Consider the following 25,759-nt stretch of genomic DNA (forward strand, 5'->3'; position numbering starts at 1 on the left):
GGTTTCTAGATAAATCGTGAGCGTTAGCGTCCTAAATGACAGCTCTAGTTTGAATGAATGAAGGAAAACTTTCATATCAGTATGTAGTACAGAAAGATGTAGGGCCTCTTGCTTATTAGGGAGTACAATAACTGAAGAGATGATTACGATGAGACAGGATGGTCTGTAACAACAAGGGATAGATATAATAGGCTATAGCTAATGTTAGCAGTTCAATGATATACAAGCTTACTGAAATGTAGGATAGTTAGCTAGCTAAATGTTTTATCTAATAATAACCAGGGGTTTTTCTAGAAAAATATAGTATATAACGTCACGTCCGGACAAAGCTACGGCCCCGCCCACTTTCCGGTGAAAATTCTGCTTTAGCGTGAAGCGGAAAATAATAGTGTCTTCATGTCTGAAAGCTGCCGAGTCATATATCGCACCTCAAAAAACAAATAAATCCAGAATTTCTTCCTCTACAGAAAAAAGGAAAATAAAAGAAACTACTTCAGAAATCTCAGTTTCAGTGTCAGCCTGCCACTTGTCCACCGGCAGACCCACCGGACATCCATCCCCTATTTATTCTCCATAAAAACAAAGCTGTGTCTGCAGTATGATGCTCTACATGATTTTCATATTTCTGGAGTCCTTATACAGTTTGGGACAAACAGAAATATTGTTTTCTGGCATCACTTTAACATTTTACAGGGAAAACTGCATTTTGGTCTGAGGGCGCAGGCCCGACAGTAAGAGGGCGCAGCACCCCGTTTCCCGGTTTAGACAAAACCCTGCTGGCTTAAAGCAACTTCGACACATTCACTGCACTGTGCTCTGCTCTGATTCAGATGCTAGTTTTATCAGCAGTACAAATTTACTTACAAAATGATCAATGAAATTGTGTTTAGATGCTTACCCTGAAGAATAGATGTTTCTTAACCTCCTCTGCGTCCCTCTCCCCTGCTCCCAGCCGTCGCTCTGGACTTCTTCTCAAGAGCTGAGCAGAGGGACAAACAGGAAACACAGTCAACACACATCTACATGGTGAGGGTTCGTCAGGTGGGAAATACAAGCGTTTGTGCCATTTCAGTTGTTTATCATTTCATCATTCTCTGTGTACACACCCTCCTCATGATGGAGATGGCCTCGGTGGAGAGGAACCGTGGGTAGCGGACTTCATCATTGACGATGCTGTCGAACACCTCTTCCTCATCGTCACCGGGGAACGGCGACTGAAAGGAGAAGTGCCCAGATTAGAAAGATGACAACGTGACAACTGCTGCTGAGTGTTAGTCACTAACGCGCTCTCAGCTGACGGCTCCTTACTGAACCCTGTGATTATCTAAATCAGATGGTGTTTTAAGGTGTTATGATCCTACTCTCTCATGAAACAGCCTTTCGGTGTGTAGTCAAGGTGTAAAACCATTTAAATAACAGTCAACTTCATCTCTTTTTAATAAAAATAATACATGTTAGTGTAATAATAACCCCATTTGTCTGGTATGATTTTAAATGCAGGTCGTATGAAATGTACTATATAAATAATCTAGATTGACGGAAGCATTAATCACAATCGTATGTAACCATTAGTCATGAGGAAGCACTCACCTCCCCGACCAGCATCTCAAAGATGAGCACTCCGAGCCCCCACCAGTCCACGGCGCGGGTGTACGACGTCTCCGTCAGAACCTCCGGAGCCAAGAACTCCGGCGTCCCACAGAAGGTGCTGGTGCGGTCCCTGAAGCCCATTCCTGACAGAAACACAGGAGGATCAATAAAGGAGCTCCATCATTGTAAACTGAAACTAGAGTTGGTATTCGGTAGTCGACTGAAAAGAAGTACTTTATAAAATATAAATAAAGTGAAACATATTGTCTGGTTAAAAACAGAATCAAAACATTTCAGTTCCTGTGACAGTCCAGGAGATGGAGCTGTGCTCAAAGTGAATCCGTTTGTTTACATGTAGTCTAGACTTGTGGAATTCAATTAAATATTTGGGCAGATCAAATGGTTATTTAACCATGTTACCCAACTCGATCCAATTGAAGTCTTCAAAGTGAGGTAGGGAAAGAGGAACGCTGACTCCAAAATCCAAATATTAAACTTTATAGCCAATTCTGCTAACTTATGTTTTCTATACAAGTAGCTCCACACATCAAAGACATTGTACATGGCCTTCACTAAAAAATCTAACTACATTTATAATTTTTTAAATGAGAACACTGACCTTGGTCCGGTGACTGTATTGCCCTTTTATTGTTTAATCTTTAGTATTTTTAAATGTTTCCATCTTACCTTCTTTACAAAGCCCAAAGTCAGCGATTTTGACGTAGCCCTCTGTGTCCAGGAGCAGGTTATCCAGCTTCAGATCTCTGGGAATAAAAGACAGGTTTTAGAGAGGTCATGCTGCAGGCAGGTGTGTGTGAGTTTGATGACTGTGAGTGCTCACCTGTACACTATCTTATGGTCGTGAAGAAACTGCAGTCCCAGCACCACACAGGCCGCATAGAATCTGCAAGACACAACACAAAATCAGGATCAGGTCACAATAGCTCTTCTGAATATGAAGAATACAGGGAGTGTTCATTCAAATGTGTTGTTCTATAGTGTCTTTAAATGTTTGTGTTGTCATTTTCTTTTATTGCATTTTGAACAGTCCATATATTGTATTTACAGTGTTCTTTAAGTAGTCAGGGTTAACAACTGTTTCTAGATTTGAGTATTTGCTTTACTTAATTTTTTTATTAATCTCTAAGCAGTTGATCAATCAGAGAGCTGGCCCTAGATTGAGATGCTGATGTTCCTTTGTGTCTGCTGGATGTGCTATCTGTTTATAACCTACTATTATAACTTTATGAGAGCCATTAAAGAAAATAATATACGCTGCAAATTCCTTATACTTGGAAACCCTCTTGGACAATGAACCAGATTATGATTCTGCGTACAGAGGAATACAAGGGTTCTTTTCTTTTTATACATTTTTGTCTAAATTTCTGTTGACATATTCCTGAGAATGATCTCTATGCTACATTAGGAAAGTTAAAATACAACGTTACAATATAAAAAAGAGGCCATATCCCAGGAATGACGAGACAATCAGAAACCAGACTCCTGAGAAAACCATGACATCCAAAGGACCCTCACAGCAGTTCTCTAACTCACATGGCCCTGGGCTCGGAGAACACATCAGCGTGGATGTGCATCATCAGGTCCCCCCCCGCTGCGTACTCCATGACGAAACACACGTGCTCCTGCGTCTGGAAACACGCAAACAGGTTGACCAGGAACGGGTGGCGTACGCTGTTCACCGTCTCAAAGATCCTCTTCTCACACATCAGACTGACGGAGAGAGGGAGAGAGGGAGGGAGGGGGAGAGAGAGAGAGTGAGCTACAGCAGCTTTATGTTCACATCTTCTCTCGTTTCCAGCTGCAGGATTTGTTGAGTCTGAGCAGGAACTAAATATTTACCTGTCCACCTCGTCTCGCGCCACAATGTCTCCTTTCTTCAGAGCTTTGATGGCGAACATCTCTCCTGTGCTCTTATATTCCGCTAACAACACCTGGGGGGGCAAAGGAGACACGCTTAGGGGCTCTGTGTCGTGTTTTTGAAATGGTTTAAGTAATATTTTGAGGGAAAAATACACATTTTTCAAGTTTGTAAAAAGTTTGAATTTGATGCTTTTCACTGTCATATGAGAGAAATGAGTATGTATTTGTATTGTTGCTAAAAAAACAAGAAATGTAAAGACTTCACCTTTAGCTCTGGGAAATGTGAATGATTTCTTATTTTATTTTCAGGTTTTCTACAGCTTAAGCAAGTTTAAGAGATCTAATGCTAATGTCAGAGGCATTTGGTAAATTATTATAATTATTTAAATTGATGTACTCTATTATTTTGAGATTTGAGATGAGAATGCAAAGTCTGCAAAAGAAGAATAAATAGCATTTTTTCAGACTTTACAAAGAGATTTCAATAATAATGATCGATTCTTTTTGATTTCAATAATTAAACGTTTTATTTGACTTTGCAATATCCGTTTTTACTACTTGCTGGGAGTTTTAACAAACACTCATGCAAGTTAAACAACAGACTGATAGATTCTTTAGTAATAAACTGATAGCAGCTGTATGGTGGGTGATCAAATGAAACGTACCTTTCCAAAGTGACCACGTCCAAGGACTGCCACACATTTGAAGTCTTGGAGACTGAAGTGGAACTGCTCTTCTTCCCTGGAAACAGACCAGTGTTTACATTCAGATCCATTATGACTTAAATGCAGAGAGTCCTGCATAAAGCTGGGGTATGGAATACTGAACCACACGCTATTTAATGAGGTTAGACTGAAGCACTGCTTTGTGCTTCCTCAAATTAAAGGACGGAGTGAGTCCCAGAACAAACGAACGTGAAAAGGACTTAAAAACATTGTCTTCAGTGATTGTAATGTCATGTTAAATGTCTGTTTTCTTGTATATTTTCTTAAATATTTGTCCTTGTTGTTGATGCAAATTCGAGCTGCTGTGATGCAAGAACCATCTCAGACTCAATCTGACCTCAAAGTATGATTGTACCGTTTATGACAATTCTACTCAGAACCTAAGACTCACAGCCAGGGGGCAGCGTTTACACTGGTGAGGGTTTCAGCCACACTGCACATGTGAAAGTCTGAACATTATATCTGACCAGCGAGAAAGTGTGTGAGCACGATACCTAATCTCTGTGTCCTTCTGCAGGGCGATGAGCTCCAGGTCCGGATGCTGCATCACCTGCTCCACCACCCGGTCCAGCTCCGGCTTCAGCGCCATGCTGTTCCTCTTGTTCAAGAAGTCAAAGGAGGCCAGGGCATCCTGCACAGAGGGAGCACCAGGCAGGGGAGGGGAACAGTGGATTGGTGTCAAATGGGGAAGTCATTGAGGTGTTGAAGGGAGGGCTTTAAGGTGATATTTAATTCTCCAAAATTATAGTTGCATCTCTTGTGTCTCTAATTCACAAATATGCTGTGATAATCGTTACTCAATGGGACTGTCAACGAAAACTCTATAGCATATAAATGTAAAAACACTATATTTGAATATAAAACAACAGGTCAATTTTCTGCTTGAGATCAGATTCCAGATGTAACCCTTAAAATATGTGTGAGTAGTACTTGCTATCTTTGGTGCCTTTACTAATTAAAACATGTATTTTGTAATGGAATATTCATATATCCATCACTGAAGTCCTGGTTCATGCATTCGTCACATCCGCTCTTCCTCTGCTGGCCTGCTAACCGCCCCCACCCCACGCCTCGTCACCATGGGTGCTCTGGCTTTCAGCTGCACTGCTCCCAAACTCTGGAACTCCCTCCCCCCCACACATCCTAACACAATCACCATATTCAAGTCCCTCCTCAAAACCCACCTGTTCAGATCTACTCGCTGTAGTGCTGCATGTCCCGTGCTACTGTCCGTTTGGACTGTTTGAAACCTTTCTTTAGAATATTTTATGAATTGTAAGGTGTCCTTGGGTGCTTTGAAAAGGCACCTCTAAATAAAATGTATTATTATTATATAGCATTAATTATTTGTACCATAGTTAGATTTAGTTTGCAGATAAAATAACAAGGAATCCATTCTGACACGCTCTAAAAACAACACATCTCTAATGAAAGTACACCCTGCTCAGTCACATCATTTAAAAACATTTAAAAACAAAAACACTAGTACACATGGACATTCAAAATTCATAAATAAGTAAATAAATAGGTCTCTCTTACGCTCCTATGATTTGTGCAATAGCGGCTGGGCTGTATTATTATTAATATGAACTGAAAATAACACACTAAAGCCAACAGCAAGTAGCAAACTTTCAGGTGACACCCTTCCAGCCAGCTGCCCCCTACTCTGGGTTTTGGTTGTGAAATGCATACATGGGACCCTTCCCCTGCATCGACTCAGTCAGGTCTTAAAAAAAGGTCTTAATTAAAGCGTTAAAGTATTCATTATAACCATGTAGCTCTCAGCGCTTCATCAGAAGACCGGGGTAAACACATGTTGATGATGATGATCAGTCAGCAGTAACTCCTCACTGTACCTGCACTTCCTCCTTGTCGGGCATCTTGTCCTGCGCCAGAGGTTCCCGAAGGTCGTCAGGTGCGGGGAAGTGTTTGGGTCCTGGGGTGGGCTCTTTGTCAAAGTCCAGCTTGGTCACCAGCGGGTCACTGGGAAAAGGACGAGGTACAAGATTAGTTTTATGTGTTCATTACTTTGGAATATAATAGTTTAGATTGTTGTGTGTGTGTGTGTGTGTGTGTGTGTGTGTGTGTGTGTGTGTGTGTGTGTGTGTGTGTGTGTACCTGCAGGGTGTGGGGGAGCCCGGTGTACTGCTGGTCCCAGTGTCAGCCGCCTGTGGGCTGAAGGAGTTGGTGCTGACGGTGGGTATGGCTCTCCTCACCAGGCGGCCCCAGGTGGCGATGTTGATGTTCATCTGAGGGGCCCGCAGGAAGGTTTTACCTGGAGAGAGAAACCAGGCAAAAGGAGAAGAAGACATTTGAAAAGGAGGAAAAAAATACACACAAAGTCATTCTTTCTTTATCAAGCTTGCGACATGTTTGGGGACATTTCAGAAATATGAATACTGTATATTAGATACACCATCCAAGCCTGTTTTAACAAATGTACATGCCCATCTGAGAATCACAATAGAGAGGAAATGCTGACTCACCTTGCTGCTTTGAGAAGATCTTCTTTTGTCTTTGTAGCTTTGGTCGTCTCTCGATGACAGGATTGAAAAATGTAACCTGAAAATGAGAAATTCATATTTAGAGACAACAGAAACGACAAAATGACACACTTTCAAACAAAACATTTAAAATCAAATAACAGACATTTCTTTAGATTTTTTAGCTTAGTATTTTTACATTTCTGTCCATTATGGTTACCAGGAGCTGTCTCAATGTGATCTGTCAATTGTGTGTGTGTGTGTGTGTGTGTGTGTGTGTGTGTGTGTGTGTACCTCAGCAAACAGCATCCCTTGCGGCTCCAGGTACAGACACATCCCGTGGCGCTGGTTGTCCAGGAAGTCCTCGAGTCGCAGGAACTTGACGGCGCAGAGCGAGCGCCAGTCCCTCCAGTACACCGAGATCTCCAGCTCACGAGACTGCAGGACACACACACACACACAACGTGTGAGACACACTGACTGAGACAACAACACACATGTACGTAAAGGGCAAAGGTGTGTGTGAGTGTGTTACCCGGTCCAGCTCCAATGTAAACTTCTGGTCCCAGGCCTGGTTACTGACCGACTTCCAGCTCGTCTGGCCCACTACCGTGTTGTCCAGCTTCAGCACTGCGCCGATCTCATCTGAGGAAACACACACACACACACACACACACATTTGTTATGTGATCAGGGTTTACTTTAACAATAAGAGAAGTTATTATTATTATTATTATTATTATTTCTTATGCCGACCCAGGAGTTCAAGGGCTCCCTTAATAACATTTTGGGGGGATTATTGCAGAAAAGGACAAACCTCAAGGTAATGTTTATGATGCTTCCATGTTTTCTTCAGCAGGATATGGTCCATATATTTAAACCACTTTAAAATAGTTGAAGTACAAATGCAATCCAGGAGTAAAAAGCTTACGTAATGCTTAAAAGGAACTATATCACGGTCATAGACTTCCTGTCACCACCGCTAAGCTAAAGTCACTGTCTGAGGATTACATTACACCTGTTAGATGCTTTTATCCAAAGCCACTTACACACACTGTGGACTATCCCTACAGAAGCAACTTTGGTTGAAGTGTGTTGCCCAGGGACACAACGACATGCTGACTGCAGTGGCGATTAAACCGGTGCTCCCCGGATCCGAAGGGGTCCATGCACTACCCCACTGAGCCACAGCCGCGCAGGATGTGCAGTAATCTCATTTAGATACTGGTTAGGATCCAATGATTGTTTCATCTCAACAGAGAAGCTTCAGACCTTTACCAGAGGGGTAATTAGTGGCACATTTTATGTTGTAGAACCACACCTGAAAGCTTGTGAAAGCAAATGTGAATGCAATATAGTTAATATCTACAGGATAGAGTAGGCTATGTTGGTGATGAAGTTACAAAGCAACCCCAGCTAGTACTGGTTAATAAAAAGGCCTTTTCCTGCAAATCACAGTTTCTGTCTTTTTTGTGCACATTGCAAATAAACATAAATGGAGACTAATCAGTTTATAGAACAAAACTCCTTAGCAAATAAACATAAATGGAGACTAATCAGTTTATAGAACAAAACTCCTTAGCAAATAAACACCACTGCTATCCCTTGTATTGATCTCATCCTGCATCAACATGCCTTATTGATGCGAGTCTTTATATAGACTGTGCATCCATTGTTTTGAAGCTCCCATTGGTTGAGGACATGAAAATCTTTCAAGGCCGGCACTGATTTTTCCACTGGAAATCCCAGTACTGATGCTACATTGTTTACCATGTCCTGATTGTGACTGTAATGCAGTTGGTATTCCAGACAAGGTCATTCCTCCTTCTGCAGGTCCATTATGGTCCAGCTGTGATTCATTTATTATGACGCTCAATGTAATCGCAGATCTACTTCTCCATCTCTGTATCAATATTTACGCATTTCCAGACAGTGTATGTCTACTCACTGGAGAGCTCCTCGCTCTTCGTCAGGTTCCGGGAGCTCACGCTGCGGTTGCGGTTCGCTCGGCTGATGAAGGAGGAGCGCGTCTCGCTGGGGCTCCAGCCCGGGAGAGGGACAGAAGCTGCTTTGGAACGGCCCGGGACATTTTCCAGAAGGTCCTGACAGCCCATGAGCCTGACGTCTAACGTGCCTGCAGGAGAGAAGGGACAATACAAACGCATGCATCACAATCTCTTCTTACAAGATGGTCCCATGTAGCACATTACACATGGTCTAAGCATTGGAGTATGTTTTGAAAAAGTGTTAGGTGTACGTTATTACTAACATTAATGACAACAACCAAAACAAAAAAAGGGAAGCATCAGTGTTAATATTAACAAGGAAAATGTCACTTGTAATAATATCTGGGTCTGGATGAACATAAGTGAACATGGAGATTAAGACATGCAGTAAGGAATGTTTACCCTACATAGCACCCAGGCCTCTGGTGTCTGTTTTTGTTTATAAACCCTATTTAAATAGTTAAATACAAGTAGTTCAATAAAGCATAAGTATCAGAATACATAGCACATATGTTTTGCTTAAAAAAGCTTAAGACACTGGAGATTAACTGAAGTCTTATCTGACTTTGTCCAACCAACTGTAACGGATCGATGTTTGAGTCGATGATGGAACCCTATTATGGTGACTATATATGAAACATTTGAAATACACATGCCATTCAGTATTATGTGATTCCTGCAGTTATGTAGTAATGGAGACATTTTGTGCTTTATTCATAAAAAAAGGGATGCCGCATAATAATAAACCCTTTGCGTTTAACATGTGTTTCATACAAGTATTGCTTTCACTATGCAATTCAGATTGCCATTGATTGTGTTCTCCTGCAAAAAATGAATGCTCTATAGACAGCACACAAAGGAAGAGGGTAGCATGAGTTGTGCATATAGTTATGAAGGTGAAAAGAATAATTTCATGACGTTCAACTCTGATCAGCAAATCTACACTCTTTCAATCTTACCCACAATAAAAGCCCTGGACATAAAGCATAGCACTGCATCACTGCTTACTGTGTGTGTCGTCCAGTTACCTGTGAGTGCTGCGGGCTTGGTCACAGTGCTGTACTGGTTCTGTGTGGAGATGATGCTGGATCTGGGACTGAGGACAGGAGAGGAGAGCAGGGACAGCTCCTCCATGATGCTGCTGCTGCGAGGGTGGTTTTTAGGCAGCTCGATGAGGCGTTGCTCCAAAGAGTATCGCAGGAGGTCCAGCTTTTGACTGGACTCATTAAAACGAGCCTGGGCCTGGAGCACAGATGGAAATACAGAGGAAGCAAAAGGAAAGAAATACGTAGAAAAGGACAGAAAGAGACAGACCAATTACATGCTCCATTTTACTTTAATAGAGCACAGCAGCAGGGCAGGGAATTGTTTTATTTAAAGCCAATGAAACTGCACAAAGTCTAAAGTGATGAAAATCTTGTTTCACATCCACACAGTGTTCCAGAAGAAGTGAATTTACATAAACACACACATGCAAACACAAACAGCTACCTCTGAATGCGCTCTCTTTTCCGTGACTTTCCCTGTGCCCAGCAGTTTCATGACGTTCTTGGCTCCCTCTGCTACAGCCGACTCGATCTTGGCGTGGTGACACAGCTCCTCCACCCGGAGGTCCAGCGGGCTGATGATGGGCTTGTCTGGAACATAACAAAAAGCACAGGATTCTTTTAGACAGAATTGTTCATAGGACTTTGGGGTTCTGTCCCATTAATAGTTTTTAAATGGACCGCTGAGTACAGCTAAAGGCTCACCCATCACGTCGTTGTTCTCGAAGCTCAGCTCGCTGGCCTGGCTGGCCTTGAGGATCTGCATCCGGATGAACTCGATCTTCGTCTTGCTGTCCTGAAGCATCTGCTGCGCCGTCGCTAGCAACTTACGGTCCTTCGAACAAATAAAAAAATGACACATCATTGTCTGTTGGTGTAAAGCAGGGGTGCCCAACCAGTTGATCGCGGTCTACTAGTCGATCGCGGGGTGAGTTCCAGCCGATCGCGAGAAAATGTTGTGTGTAGGCTATCCTCCTACTGTTGTGTTAAATAGGCCTACATTAAAACTTCCAACTTAAAACATCTTAAATAGGCACAATGAACTGCTGATCGCGTGAAGCAGTGTGTAGATTTGTACAGCTGTAGTAAGGTAGATCAGGCATAATCACAGAAAAAATCTCACGCGCTTCTTTCTATCTGCACGCACAGGGTATGGTTGCTAGGTTCTAACTAAGGACTCGGAAGGGCGCGAGAATCTTGACTAGAGTGAGTGGATACTACCATGGGGACAGAAGCTAAAACATCTAAAACTTCTCATTTTCATTCAGAGTGGGAGGAGGATTATTTTTTCGTGTATTCGAATGACAAGTCCATCTGTCTTATCTGCAATGCAAATGTGGCTTTACCAAAGAAAGGGAATTTGGAGCGGCATTTCAAGACGGTCCACAAGAGCTATGATACAAACCTCCCAGCTAAATCACCACTGCGCGCCCGAAAAGTCAAGGAATTGAAAAGTCAGCAAACAGCACAACAGTCCATTTTTACCAGGCCCAATACCACGAGTAAGGCTGCAACCATAGCTTCTTATGGTGTATGTCGTGTTCTTGCAAAAGGAAAGAAATCTTTCAAGGATGGTGAGATTGTGAAAGAAGCGTTCATGGGAGCCGCAGATGCTCTTTTTGCCGATTTTAAAAATGGAAAGGAGATTGTGTCTGCTATTCAGGATGTGCAGCTATCAAGAAATTCTGTTACACGGTGATGCGAGGGAATGGCGGAGGATGTTGAACAGCAATTGAGGAATGATGTTGACACACGTGAGTGTTTTTCTCTGCAATTCGATGAACCCACTGATGCTGTGGATGTGGCTCAGCTATGTGTGTTCATTAGAATGGATTTTGACAATATGAGTGTAAAAGAAGAGCTGCTGACCATTTTGCCTTTGAAAGGGCACACAAGAGGCACAGATATGTTTCAGGTTTTTATGGAATTCGTTAGTAAGAGCAAGTTGCCCCTCTTCAAAGTCATCTCCATTACAACCGATGGGGCTCCAGCAATGATCGGACGTACTGCTGGGTTCATTGGATTGTGCAAACAGTCTGAATCTTTCCCAGATTTCCTGAATTACCATTGTATAATTCACCAGCAAGGGTTGTGCAGGAAGATTTTAAACATGAAAGACGTGATGGATGTGGCTAACAAGATTGCCTGTTCTGTTCGGGCCAGGAGTCTGCAGAGGTGATTATTCCGTGCGCAACTGGAGGAGACCGGTGCAGAACACACAGATCTGCTGCTGCACACAGACGTACATTTCCAGCAGAGGTACATTTCTGGAACGGTTTTCTGAATTGTTGCCCGAAATTAAAGAATTTCTGAAACGTTCAAACCATGCTGAGTATGCACAGCTAGAGACAGTCAGTGGCTCTTGGATTTAGCCTTTCTCTCTGATCTGACTGACGAGCTCAATAACTTGAATCTAGAGCTGCAGGGTAAGAACAAACACATCACCAACATGATCAGCTCCGTGAACACCTTTTAAAAGCAAGTTACAGCTGCTATCAAGCAGGTTGCAACAGTGTGATCTGCGGAACTTTCCACACATGGACACAGAACTTAAGCGTCAGGGCAAAGACTGTGCAGAGCTCGAGAGTGCACGTTATGATGATCAAGTGCAAAGCATCTTGTCAGAATTTGACAGGCGCTTTACTGACTTTGCATCCATTGAGCCTGTTGTCAGGTTTCTCAGTTTTCCATTTGGGGAAAATATAGATGTGGATTGTAAAACGTCCAAAGTGGCATCACTCTTCAACCTGGATAGCGGTGCTATTGAGAATGAGATCCTCACACTAAATAATGACATTGAGCTCAAATCAAGAGACCTGACACAAATGTCCAATTCTGGAATCTAATGCAGAGAGAGAAGTACCCCAACCTCAGACAAACTGCAAAGAATTTGACTGCACTTTTTGGATCAACATATTTGTGTGAGTCTGCGTTTTCACATATGAAAATCATTAAGTCAAAATACAGATCCACCATGACTGATGACCACCTTGCTGAGTGCCTGCTTACGGCTGGCACTCAGCTCCTACTGTCCGGACTATGAGAGACTAGCTTCCTCCTCTCAGTGCCAGAAGTCCAACTAAGGTAGAGAACCACTTTTCCAACTTGAATGAGGCATTGTATTAATTGGGTTGTATGTTGTTGTGTAGTTACGGGCCAGTCCTAGGCCTTCTTGTGCTTATTCTTTGCACGACGTACATTTACTTCAATAATGTATTATTATTGTTAAAACTTGATCTTTGTGTCAGAACATTGTGTTATTATATAGATGCACTATTAATTGTTGCTACGCTATGGCTTTCGATATGGCTTGGTAGATCTCGACACACTATCAACTTTAAAAGTAGATCTTGGTTCAAAATAGGTTGGGCAGCCCTGGTGTAAAGAAATGTTTTACATCAACTTAATCTGATGGTAAATTGACCTGACCCGATCATTTTTACCATATCAACTTTTTTGTATATGTGTGCATGGCGATATATGGATATGACTTACATATTTTTTTGTTATGATACATTGTTTAATATATGAAAATGACCGTGTTCATTATAGTTATCGTCTTCTTTGGAAGATATTTAGACATGACCTTAATCACTTTAACATTTTCAAACCTCAGCTTGTTCCTTTTTAACGCGGTCGACTTATTGGACGATATACGGACAAGGCCTCGATAAGTTGACACCTTATCGTACGATATGTTAAGTTGATGTTATTATTATCCGCAGCTCAGTGTTGTTTTTGATACTATCTTATAGCTAATATGTTGCTAATTTGCACAACAACGACAAAGAGGGTTAGCAATGTACTATCCTTGAGAAATTAATGACTTTTTGCTGTCGTTTAATATATATTTAAGTGCTTATTTTTTTAAAGCAAGCCTAAAAATGTATTTGATTTATTTGGTTGTGTTTAAAAAAAAAAAAATCCTGATTGAATTGGCAGATTTCTCTTAGCCGTTAGAAGGTAATGCCCTTTGAATGGGTGTAGTTGCATTATTTAGCCATCATACTATCATATCAGTGGGATAAAATGATCTCAACATGATAATGAAAAAGTTAAACCTGGGACAATATAACCTCCAACAAAAACCAGTCAGCAAATTCTACATCCTCCATCACCACTGGTGTTTTGCTGTGAGCACAAACAGCCAGGAGGATAACTCATGCCCTTAATTGGAGCCAAAGAACCAGTGACCACATGGAAAATCTTATTCATCAAAAAAGAAAGCGGGATCTCATTGTGTGTCATAATTGCTGACCCTCTCCCATGTGCCAAGACACACACACACACACACACACACACACTCCACCCAGAGTTCCTCTGAAGTTTAGACCCTGGTTGTTGACGGCGCCGCCAGGAAACACCTCTGTCCAGTAGGCATTTCCTCTCTGACATCACAACAGGACTATTTCCAAATGTGAGGCTGTCTGTGTGACCGGGAGAGGTCACAGTGTTTTATAAGAGACCCCCCCCCCGACAGAGGGGATCATGTAGCAGTTTACTGTACCACAGTAACTCAATAGGCTCTGCAGGTTGTTCTTTTCCACACTGTACTCCCTTAAACACGAGGTCAATGAACTTTATGTCATTGAGTAAAGTTCAAGGACTTCTGTCTGGATACATTCTAAATAAATGACATTAAGTTAGACCACCCATAGTTCTCTAAATTTAGTTGTGACAAAGAAATATTTTAAGTGTTCTCGTTATTTTGAACGCGTCAAATACTAGCAAAAATATCCGTAACATTTTTTTGAGAGCATGATGCACATTATGTTACATGCAAGTTGTTTCTCAGTGTTTTAAAAACTTATTTTTTGGCTTTTAAAGACTTAATACAAATGACAGGAGGAGACATTTTCATTTAGCTTGTTTCACCTTGGAAACATTTATTCATGTCTCTTATGGACTTTTTAGTATTTTTAAGTGCTACAAATCTTTTAACATGAACTGGTTGATTATTCATCAACTGTAATAATAACCAAGCAAACAACAGTGTATAAAAAGATGAGCTATAAATACATTTTAAAAAATGACAACAAAAATATAATACAACAATAAAGTTAAATAAATAAAATAAATATCAGAAAAGTAAAAGAAGTGTGATTAAAGGTGACCATCTTTCAACAAACTTCCAAAAAATGTTTTACCCTGTCTGTTTCTATCTTTATGCTACGCTAAGATAATCAGCTGCTAGTTTAGCTTCACATAACCCGCACAAAGAGTGGTATCAACCTTTTCATCTCACTCAAAGAAAGAAAACACGCCCATCTTCTGAACTGTCAAACTATTCCTTTTAAGGATTCTCAAGCAAAGAAATGTTGTCAATCCATGTTCCATTAAATAACCCCCGACAGAAACAAACGATGCAGGATGACATCACAGGCAGAGTAGAGACTCACTCCTGAAACCTGACACTATGCTAAAGAGTCTACTACAGCTGGACCTGGAGCCAAGAGGAGCAGCTCTCAGGGCTCCAGCTGTTGTTACACACACACACACACACACACACACACACACACACACACACACACACACACACACACACACACACACACACACACACACACACACACACACACACACACACACACACACACACACACACACACACACACACACACACACACACACACACACACACACACACACACACACACACACACACACACACACACACACACACACACACACACACACACACACACTAAATGGTAGGTTTCCTCACTCTGAGCATTAGAGCAGCCACAAAGAGCTTTGTGAACAAACAGCGGTGCATATGACACACAGTGTGTGTCAGCGCCTGCTCAGGTTTCCTCTCCCCCACAGAGAAGCTGTAAAAGCAAACCCCCGTGTATCGTTCTACCACCTGCAGACTACAGGTTTGTATGTGATAAGGAACAAGCTGCATATTTAAAAAAAGTCTTGTGGAGCTTTAGAATTAAATATTCAGCATTGGGGATTATGAATGTGGAAACGCTCTGCAGCCTGATGGAGGGGACTCAAATCAAGGCTTATGGCGGGTTTTCCTGCCAAGAGATCAATTAGAATTTCATTATGGTATATTATCACTTTAGTCTTATTTTCTTAGTTTCAGTTGGGATAACATTGGAGGTAAAAGCTGAGGGAAAACTATCGCTTCAATGATGTCCAAAAAGGGCAAGAAACACAAGCATTTAATGCCTTTAGACACCAGGGCGTGACACATTAACGTACAAAATTGCAAATATTATATATTTCATGGACTTTTATTATTAGAGAGGCCCTATTCTGCTTTTTGGGTTTTCCTCTCCAGTAGTGGGTTTTTGTGCCTGTTAATGGTCTGCAAAGGCTAAAATCCCTGTGTTTCGTACAGAGGGAGTTTTCTCCCACCACTCCCCCTCCCCTCGCCTGAAATGCCTCCATTGGACTCCTTTGTTTACTTCCTAGACATAGTGACATCACTATGTAACACTGTTTATGCTCCCACACATTGTATATATTATATAATATGCTGCTTCCAGAGACTTTTAATTCATTTTCAGGCATATTTTGACCATACATTTTATAGATATTGGTCATTTTGTAACTATACATATAGTCCGGATGGATTTGACTCAGTCTTCTTAAGTCGTAAAGGAAATAAGCTTGAGCAAACATTTTCTACCGAGCTGGAAACCTCATAAAGGAAGCCCTGAGGAGTTTGAACTGGGGAAGATACCTGAAATCACAACCTTGTGTGATTCCATTCTACTTCGCCATACCACCAAATTCTGTCTTTTGTGTCTGTGTAATTAAGAGTGGCAGAAAATGATTTTAAGCATACAGCTCAACTGTGTGCTTTTGTCAACCTGACATGAACCAGCTGGAACCTGAATGTCAGGTGAACCCTCCCCCCGCTCCGCATGACTCTTACCTTAGAGGGCCCGTTGGAGTACATCAGGATCATGTTCTCGGCTCCCTGTTTGACCTTGAGCTCAATGTCATTCTGTCTTTTCAGGGCGGCCAGGCGGCTGCTGCTGTGGCACATCCTCGCCTCGCTGTTGGGGGTATCTGGGGTCAGAGGGCAATCTGGGTAGAGACAGAAGAAAATAAAGTTATAACCTTATGGCATATTTAAAACAACCATCTCTGTGCTACTGGAGCGTGTCACAAATAAACACAGACTGTAAATAGTAGCTCAGAATCCATGCGCTATTTTTGGCTGCCAGACATTTTGAAGTTACCCAAACAGCCCTGCAGCACCGACTTTGTTTACAAAAACACGTCAAATAGAAACTTTAGGAGTCACATAACTTATCCACAAAGGTCTGCTGTGTATAATAAATGAAGTTTGTTAACATTAGACTCCAATTGACTCCCTCTTGACACTAAACAAGATTTGCATCAGGAGTCCAACATGAAGCGTTACGAGTTAGAATTGGACCTGACGTGTCTTTTACAATTACATGATTACAACTCATCCAAGGTGAACACAGAGAAAGAAGTATACAGTTGGCTTTGATATAAAACACAAAGGCAATCTCTGCTGATTCAAATTCACTTTCTGTCATCTCATTTGCTCTCTCCTGAAGTCTGTTTAATTTTAACCGCAGAGGGAAACCCTGAGGCATTCTCTTTTCTTGAGCAACTGTAAAAAAACTAAGATAATAGATCAGCAAGTGTGAACTTGCAGACAACTACCAATACTGCAGTGACATCACTGCATATTTAGGGTAAACACTTGTGAAAATATTATTTTTACATGGCTTTTTGTCCAGACCCTAAAAAATAGCTGAGACAACACAATGCTGCTGGGTCAATATCTATTGAATCTTTTGAGTTTCTTCACACAAACAGCATGCAGATACACAAAACAAGTGTCCTCTATCTGTCTGTGGAGCCGGACCACAGTTCTGGCCAATGAGCTCACTTTTTAGTGTTTTATATGTCGTGTCTGGACTCGAAAATGTACAGAGAACTCCCCTCCCCAGGCTGATCCCTGCAGCACGGAGCAACAATTTCTCACACTCAGGTGAGGGGGGCAAAAAAACCGGCCTGACTTCTCTTGACTTGACTTGCAAGTTCAGTTTCACAATGTCATAAAGTACTTCTTTGAAAAGGACCAAGTGTACAAAGAGTTGCCACATCTGAAAAACAAACAATGGAGGTAATAGCCTAGTGCGAATTAAACTGGAAGGAGTTTTGGCTCATTTGTGTTCTTTTGGATTTTGAAAGTTAGAAGACAAAAACTCCAAGGCGTTAAAAAAGAGTTCATCAAGGTGAGCCTGATTACCTCTAGTAACAGCAGTGAGGGAAATCCTTCATACCGGAAGGAGCTGCCTAACACAGATAACAATTACCAGCAGTGATACAATCACGTTGACTGGTTCAGCAAAACTGTGTCTAAAAAGTCCCTTGAACACCTGCGGGATAAAAAAAGGAAGCTCTTTAAACTGAGAGTCAACATGATTCATCTAATCACCCTGAATAAGCGAGGGAGCATCTGTGCAGGAGGGTGGGATTTTAGGCGGCAACAGGAAAATAGAGTGGGCCCATGAAGAGTCCCATCCAAACCACAAATGTGTGGAGCCTGTGGAGCAAGGTAGGAATTTCACAGGGGCCTGGGGCCAAACAGATCTTCCATCAAATTGCATAATAAGAGTGTGTACACCAGTATTACGAGGGAGCGGTATCACAAACACACTGAGAATCACACGTGTGAAAGTCCTGCGTGTCATGCAGTCTTCGTTAAGGGCTTTCCTCTCTGCGTGGGGGGTGCGGTTTGGTCAAGGTCACACCGAGCCAAGAATTCAAGGACCCCCGCCCCGACTCCTCCCCTTCTTTCTCAGCTTGGTTCGGCCCACGCTTGGCTTCAGGACAAGTGACCGAGCTACTGAATAGCTGCGAGGCTGATGTCACTGCTGGATCGCTGACAAGGGGAACCCTCCCTCAGATTAACCCATCTGGCTCTGATCACAACTAGAAACATGCTAACAGTTCAGGGTGGGGGAGGAATCGATTCATGCAAGAAGGGAGGTTCTCCTCTTGTAAGATTATTATATGATTCACAAATTCCAAAATGCTAGAGCTTAGATGTTGCTACTGATAGAATCTTACGTCAAGCTTGCTTAGGGCCTGGGTTCACATAGCGTCCTCCCAGGGTCAAAAAGGTGATCGTGAAATTAGCATTTGAATTGGGAATTGTTTTGAATCAGGAAGCAGTTTTAACCAAATTGTGACCCCAGGACTCGCAATCAAATCAAACAAGGACACCATGATTCACACACACCTTCTAATAATGCTCTCTCAACAATAAAATCAAAAGCAGAACCTGGAACATCAGTGCTTTCCTACTTGACACATGATATGAGGAGGGATTTGATTTTGAGAGTAAACTGCTTATTTTGGGGCTTGTCTGGTTATGAGGGACCTTTCTGGTGGCTCAGCAACAGAGCTATAGCACCTGAGAGCGACTCGGCCCATTTCTGGCCTCAGCATAGGTGTAGAGAATAACCAGAGCCCCCCTCTCGACTTCTCTCCTGGAACAAAAACACATTCTGGCTTCTTGCTGAGCAACTCCTTCTTACTAATCCAGGAAACAAGTGCCGTCTCTTGGGGACTGGAGAGCTAAACGCTGTCTAAAAATTGCCTTGTGACCGTAGAGCTGGGCTGCCCTCGGCCCCTCTCCATCATTTTGCGATAGACAGCGACATTCCTCCGGCGTCGCGTCACTTAAAAAGAAAGCCCTCGTTCATCAGATTGAGAGTCACTGAGTCAGGCTAAATTTGTTCCCACTTAAGATAACCATTTACCAAGATGACCTCCCATCCCTCCCCCTCCTCATTTACTTCCTAATGTCAACTGAACCGGGGGGATGTGATGGTAACAGACAAATACCATTCCTTCTCTTCCTGAATTCACCACCAACAAATGCCACATAAGGCAACTACTGTAACAAAACAACATCATGCCGTGGGTAACTCTCTCCAAATTCCATTGTTGAGCCCAAACGCACAGGAGCAGGCTTTCAACAGCCTCGGAGGGGAACAATCGGCAGCTCATTGGAACTGTCGGTGGAATGTGGAATGCAACAATGTCAGCCTCTGGAGAGTGAGTCACCTCCAAACACTCAGTGTGTTCGCATTCGTGTTGACACCACACAGCACTGGCAAAAGTGATACTCTGCATTTGTGAGAACCAGAGTCTTTGGGAGTATTTTAAAGAGCTGAGGATATTTGGAGGAGAGGTTGCTACTTAGGGACATCACACCTGGGCGGATAAATATATGGCTCACAATGAATCTCTCTTTACAAAGGTATTGCAAGGAAATAGCGATGGAAAATCCCCACAACCAAGGACAGCTGGAATACAAATGTCAATAAATAGTATTTACCCAAAACCTTTGCTTGAAAATATTAATAAAAAATCAAATAAAGTAAGAAAAGAAAACAGTATATTAGCTTAAACCTGTTTATACCCTCACCCAAAATGCAATGCTTAAATTCAAGGATTATGGAGTATATGTAAAAGCGCACCACTACAACAATAGAGTTGCAGCTAACTACTGTTTTTAAAAACAAATCAGATAATAATTATTCTCTAGATTCATCTTATAATTGTTTGCTAAATGAAGGCTGCTGTCGTTAATAGTCACTCCGAGCACTAGCTTACAATATCTCTAAATCTTAACGTGAGCTTTAGCCTTACTCTTATTGTTACAGTTCATCATGTCTCATTATAATCAGCTCTAACATCGTCATCCAGGCACCACATATTTATATTATAAATATCTATAGTTAAACTTTTCTTTCATGCATTAAAACTGACTCAAAAGAAAAGCAGTACAAGTTGTCTGTCGTTTTTGCATGAAAAATGAATAGGTCCCTGAATAAAAGTCTTCTTTAACGATTAAGCGGTTATCAAAATAGCTGGTAATCATCTAAATGATGAGTTGAGTGATTGCTGCAGCTCTGCAAAACAATACTTTTTTTGTAGGAAGAAGGAGTATAGTACAGCATTAGCCTTCACTTCCTGGTTAATGTTTACAAAATCTTCTCTCTCTTTGCATTGTTGCCGTTACCTAGCAGTTCTTCGGGGTCTTTGACCACGATGTGGGCGTTGAGCTCCTGCAGCTCCTGGTGAAGCTCCTCCACCTTCTTGTTGGATTTCTTCAGCATGTTGTCGACATAAGCCAGGCTCTTCTTGTCTGTGGTGACCTGAGGAGAGGAGAGAGCAGGAGGCTTGAGAAAATCTGACAATTCAGCTACCAGAAAAATACTTTAAAAAGAGACACGTCTCCAATTTTAAATCATTTCATTTAATATTTTTATTATGAACGAAACTGGTGTTAAGCAAATGACCCAGTTAGTGTTTTAGATTGACCGTTGGTGTTTCAATAACAGTGACATACACTACAAGCAAGTCCTGAATCCAAGTACCTCACATTTTTAAAAAGCTTTCAAACCTGAATGTCACTCTACTGGTCTTTAAGAGGACTATTGGGTCAACAAAAACAGTAGTTTTCTCCCACACTGTTTTCAGAAGTAGTCCCATATTCAGAGATGTTACCTTCCGCAGGTTCTCGGCTCCTTCTTTGATCTTCAGCTCTTTGCGGATCTCGCGGCGAATCTGCTCCTTTATCTCATCCAGCTTCTGTTGAACCATGGTGTCGGAAAGGTCCAGGTTGTGTCCCAGACCTAGACGCTCCGCCACCAGCTGGCCCCTTGCATCCCCCTGAAGGTGGAGAAAGAGAAGAAGCAAAAGAACAGATGGAGAGGAAGATGTTGAATGTATTTGAGAGGTCAGCAGGGAGGAAAAGGAACAGGAAAACAGGATAAAAGAGGAAAAGGAGAAGAGGACATACAGAGGTCAGTCACAGTCAGAAAGTAGACTGGCATTAGAAAAGTGGAAAAAATCATAATCACGATTATTTTGGTCAATATTGAAATCCCGATTATTTTTAGGTTTGAAAACACAATGCATTTATGCAGCATTTCTCTCTCCGAAAAAAACCTCACTAACTGAGAATTTTCAAAATTCCCCTTAAAAAGATAAACCTACTATACAAAATGTTCAAATAAAAAAATTGAAAATGTTCAAATTGAAAATAATGTACAAATATGTATCCAGCTGTTCTGCAATTTCTGTAAAAAATTGAATGAATAAAATAAAGTCTCATATACTTAGAAAATCAAATAAGACAGATTCTTCCAATCCGAAGTGTTCCCATACAAGAGAACTTGTTCTACCCTTATTGTCGATCAAATGGGGCTATCCTCCCGCTGCCATTTTCCACTCCCGCTGTTTTTTTGAATACTGCGGGTCACCACACACACGACTAGCGCCCTTCACTTTACAGCTGCTTTGAGAGCCAGTCAGCAGGGCCGCGTTGAATGCTTTGGGAGAGGGACTGAATTGCGCATGCGTGTCTCTTTCAGAAAATCTATAGGCCTACCATAGACAACAGAAAATGCCAAATCAATCATTTCAACTCGATTTTATTAGTTTGGAGATTGTTTGACCCAAAAATCAAAATTCGATTAATTGCACAGCCCTACCCTATGGAGCTCAGCACAAGTTCTTTCAGGAAGACTGGGTATACATTAATCCACTCTGCAGCTGCATATAATCAGCTCACGGGTGTTCTCTTTAACCAATTACATTTTCACCTCAATCTCCAGCAGCCAATCATCTTGCTGCAGTCTTCTGCTCTCTCCTGCAGTCAGCTGTGATTTCAGGTGTTCATCGTGCATCCCGCCTCCATCCCATCCACCGCCATTCATCATATCCAGCGCCCAGGAGAGCTAATCTAAAGACATCATCACTCCTCCTTTCCTTCCCATCTCATCAAATCCAGAACTTCAACATCACCACTAGTGTTTAGACCCCGGTGGGGGGTTTCCTACATGCTCACGGCTGCATTTCCCCCTTAAGATATAGGATATGAGGATAGGGGTCTAATCGCCAAACACTATAACATTTCCATCATATGGCGCATGCGTCAATAAATGTTCTTTAAACAAACATGAAGTCTCTCCTGACTGAACTTACAATGTCTCCAAACAGCTGAAGCTATTGCCTTATAGAACAAATGCATTTCGGTTTTGTCATGACAAAATTAACAAGGCGATACAAACTGGGAAGGAGGTCCAGACAAAGTTCTTTTCCAGCCGTCACTGAGTTTATCATACTGATCACTAACATTTTTTAAGCACATGTGTTCTGATCCTTGGCGTAGTCAAGAATTTGTTTCCATTCATACATTTTACAATGAACAAATGAATATATGGCCAGGGTAAAGGGAAACATTTTATGTAATGTTGCTTTCTTTAATAAAGCCAAGGAAGAATGTGGAAAGAAAAAATGGAAGGCTTTCTTTATAAAAGCTTAGCTAGTAGTTTTTCTCAATTGCTTTTTATTGCAGCCTTGGTGTGATGATGTGAAGACATTAGATCAGGGGTGTCCAAACTATGGCCCGGGGGCCAAATGCGGAACCACAGGCCATTTTGAATCGGCCCCTAGCTAATTCTAAAAGTATAATGGAATATGGCCCACAAATCAAACTTTTGCTGGTATTATATTGTACTTCTCAAATAGATATGTTACAGTATTCATGTGTTAATGAGCCCAATTTTCACATAAATTTAGTCATTTAAAATTTTAAAACCTTTCCTCACAAATCTTAGTTGATAAAAAGAAACCACAATAACTTATTTCCATAACAAGCTTGAAATTTAACTATTTAATTATCAGCAAACTGAGGCTTCTGTTTTAAGGAATGAGCTGCCAACAAAATAAATGAAACCCTAAAGAGAGACGGGATGTAGGCTGTTTTTTCCTTAAAGTGTTTCCAAGTATCGCGCATTATTCACCTACATTTGATTTATTTAGCTAACTTATAACTTACCTTATGAGGCAATATTCACTTCTGTAAGTGGCCCAGCTCTCCGTATATTTTTCTGTATGTGGCCCTCGGTCAAAAAAGTTTGGACACCCCTGCATTAGATCATAAGGTAGTTTGTTTATAGCCTAGCATCCGCTTTTTACTTCTGGAGATAGCATTTATGCTTAAAGAATTACAAAAGTGGTGTTAATATGTACAAAACAACAAAACACAACAAAACACGCAAGTTCAATAAACATGTGTTTGCTTATTTTTGGCAATTTTCCAAAATCCAAATGGTAAAATTCCATTGCTTTCCGTTGAGGGTACCCTTGTGATTGTGACTTCTGGGTTGGCCAAGACGATGACATCATCACTGCACCACCCTTTATCTTCTGACCAACTTGGAGCTTTAGAGACACAACACTAACAGCCCGAGTATTGTAAAGGTAAGCCCGGCGTGTTTTGAACTTTAGCTAACCTGTATCGCAGTGTTGTCACTGCTGCCGTCAGTCACCATTTACTTGCATCTTTAAACCATTCACCTGAACTAAAGAAGGATTAGCAGCTTCCTGAATGGCTTCAGCTTTAGAGTCCACGGTGAATACAGTGGTGCGCTAGTTCCGTTCAACTTGTTGATCGAAGAACACATCAGGGATTATCTGAGGGCCGTGGATAATCGCTTTATTCCAGGTCATTACACAGCTCATCAATCTACTTCCTATTGTGTTACATTACAAATTATGAAACCACAACAATTTAACCCATCAATCATCACAGCAAACAGGCCAAACCAAAAATTAAAATAGGAATGCTGTCCTCCCTTTGTCACTAATAATTGCTCAATTAGATTAACATAGGCCTTGTTATTTGAAATCTGTAAGTATGACCTTTTGGAAAAGTCTCTAGTGTAAAGCGCTATCACTCAAATCAAACGTTGTATGTTAACTCCAGATAACAGAACCAGCTCAACACACAAAATATGAAGGTGAACCTGTTGCAAGCCTCTAAAACCGCACCTAGAGTGTGAAGTACAATAACCTACACCATTAATACAATGAAAAGGCCCTGTGCGGTTACCACAAGATCGCAGTCTATTTGCATTTCTTAATATAGAACGCAGTCAAACCTAACTCGCAATAACATTTGGGATCAATGCAATTGGCTTCAATTTAGCGGGCTACTGTTAAAAGTCTGCAGAGACGCTGGAAAAGAAAAATATTAGCTGATCCTTTCTCCTTACCCGAACTTCATCACTCTCCGCCAAGTCCATATCTAGATCAATTGAACCAGCCCATCCTGCTATGTTCTGCTGACCAGCCATAACTATCATTATATGAACTCCACTGAAGTTCTCTGAGGAGAAACAATATCCTCCGCCATAAATGTTACGCTAGGGTAGCTGGCAGAGGCTCGGTGCAAAGCGGCACTCACTCACTCCGCCGGTATCCGATTTTCTACAGCTCTCCCATTGTGCTCTCCCTTTTTCACACAGACCGTCGACATCAACAGGCAAGATAAACCGTCTGAGCAGCGGCAGCCAAATCCTTCTTAGCTCCTAACTCTGTGAGGTCAGAGCAGCCCAGAACGGGACCTAATCTCACTCCAGGGAGACGTCTAAAATTAACCCAAGTTAAAAACACAACACTGGCTGTCCATTGTGGCCTCCCCCGTGGAAGCAACTTGTGTGGTGGAGGAGAGGAGGAGAGGCTGTGAAACAACACCCTCCCCACAACTGTTACAAGGTTCATAAACTGTAAGGACTGGTGTTCAAGGGTGGATGATAGTCTCATGGTGCCTTTACTCTATAGAGTGGTGCAGGAAAGTGTCCTTAACACAAGTTAGTCCGCTTTTTAGCCCTTCTGGGTTTTTGGTTAGAGGTCTGAAAGAAGGTCTGTGGTTAACATCAGCTTACAACATTTTAACATTTTGTTCTACAATATGAAATAGATCAGTAAATACCGTAAATGTCTGAAGCTTTTAAGTGTCATAAAAACAGCGGCCGCTAACAAATGACTAAATGAGACGACTAAACGTTATCACACCAAACATTAGCCACCTTTAGCTTAGCGCTGGTGACATGATGTAGTTTGTTTATAGGCTAACATTAGCTTTTTCCCACCAACATGTCCCATAATGTTCAATTTGTTTTAATAGTGAAAAAACGCCATCACATTTTCTCAAACTC

General features: G+C 41.7%; 1 protein-coding gene across 4 annotated transcripts in view; it reads right to left on the reverse strand.

The window, feature by feature from the left end:
* Window positions 1-25,759, reverse strand: part of pkn2a (protein kinase N2a) — a 33,144-nt gene that overhangs the window by 1,859 nt on the left and 5,526 nt on the right. The window contains exons 1-22 of one of the 4 annotated variants that reach the window (XM_063885505.1): window positions 25,006-25,058; window positions 21,258-21,422; window positions 20,770-20,905; window positions 16,624-16,778; window positions 10,437-10,566; window positions 10,177-10,322; window positions 9,714-9,927; window positions 8,628-8,813; window positions 7,215-7,324; window positions 6,974-7,117; window positions 6,683-6,758; window positions 6,315-6,471; window positions 6,053-6,179; window positions 4,691-4,827; window positions 4,137-4,212; window positions 3,451-3,542; window positions 3,145-3,321; window positions 2,432-2,494; window positions 2,278-2,354; window positions 1,591-1,733; window positions 1,107-1,214; window positions 899-979 (exon numbers count right to left, since the gene is read on the reverse strand). In XM_063885505.1, the coding sequence (XP_063741575.1) occupies window positions 899-979; window positions 1,107-1,214; window positions 1,591-1,733; window positions 2,278-2,354; window positions 2,432-2,494; window positions 3,145-3,321; window positions 3,451-3,542; window positions 4,137-4,212; window positions 4,691-4,827; window positions 6,053-6,179; window positions 6,315-6,471; window positions 6,683-6,758; window positions 6,974-7,117; window positions 7,215-7,324; window positions 8,628-8,813; window positions 9,714-9,927; window positions 10,177-10,322; window positions 10,437-10,566; window positions 16,624-16,778; window positions 20,770-20,905; window positions 21,258-21,353 (2,631 nt within the window). In that variant the 5' untranslated portion in view covers window positions 21,354-21,422; window positions 25,006-25,058. Of the gene's footprint in view, window positions 1-898; window positions 980-1,106; window positions 1,215-1,590; window positions 1,734-2,277; window positions 2,355-2,431; window positions 2,495-3,144; window positions 3,322-3,450; window positions 3,543-4,136; window positions 4,213-4,690; window positions 4,828-6,052; window positions 6,180-6,314; window positions 6,472-6,682; window positions 6,759-6,973; window positions 7,118-7,214; window positions 7,325-8,627; window positions 8,814-9,713; window positions 9,928-10,176; window positions 10,323-10,436; window positions 10,567-16,623; window positions 16,779-20,769; window positions 20,906-21,257; window positions 21,423-22,357; window positions 22,487-24,814; window positions 25,059-25,759 lie in introns of those variants that run through there. The other 3 variants (XM_063885503.1, XM_063885502.1, XM_063885504.1) reach the window with 3 other exon arrangements.

The sequence above is a fragment of the Eleginops maclovinus genome, chromosome 6 (assembly GCF_036324505.1).
Source record: "Eleginops maclovinus isolate JMC-PN-2008 ecotype Puerto Natales chromosome 6, JC_Emac_rtc_rv5, whole genome shotgun sequence".
NCBI classification, from domain to species: Eukaryota; Metazoa; Chordata; class Actinopteri; order Perciformes; family Eleginopidae; genus Eleginops; species Eleginops maclovinus.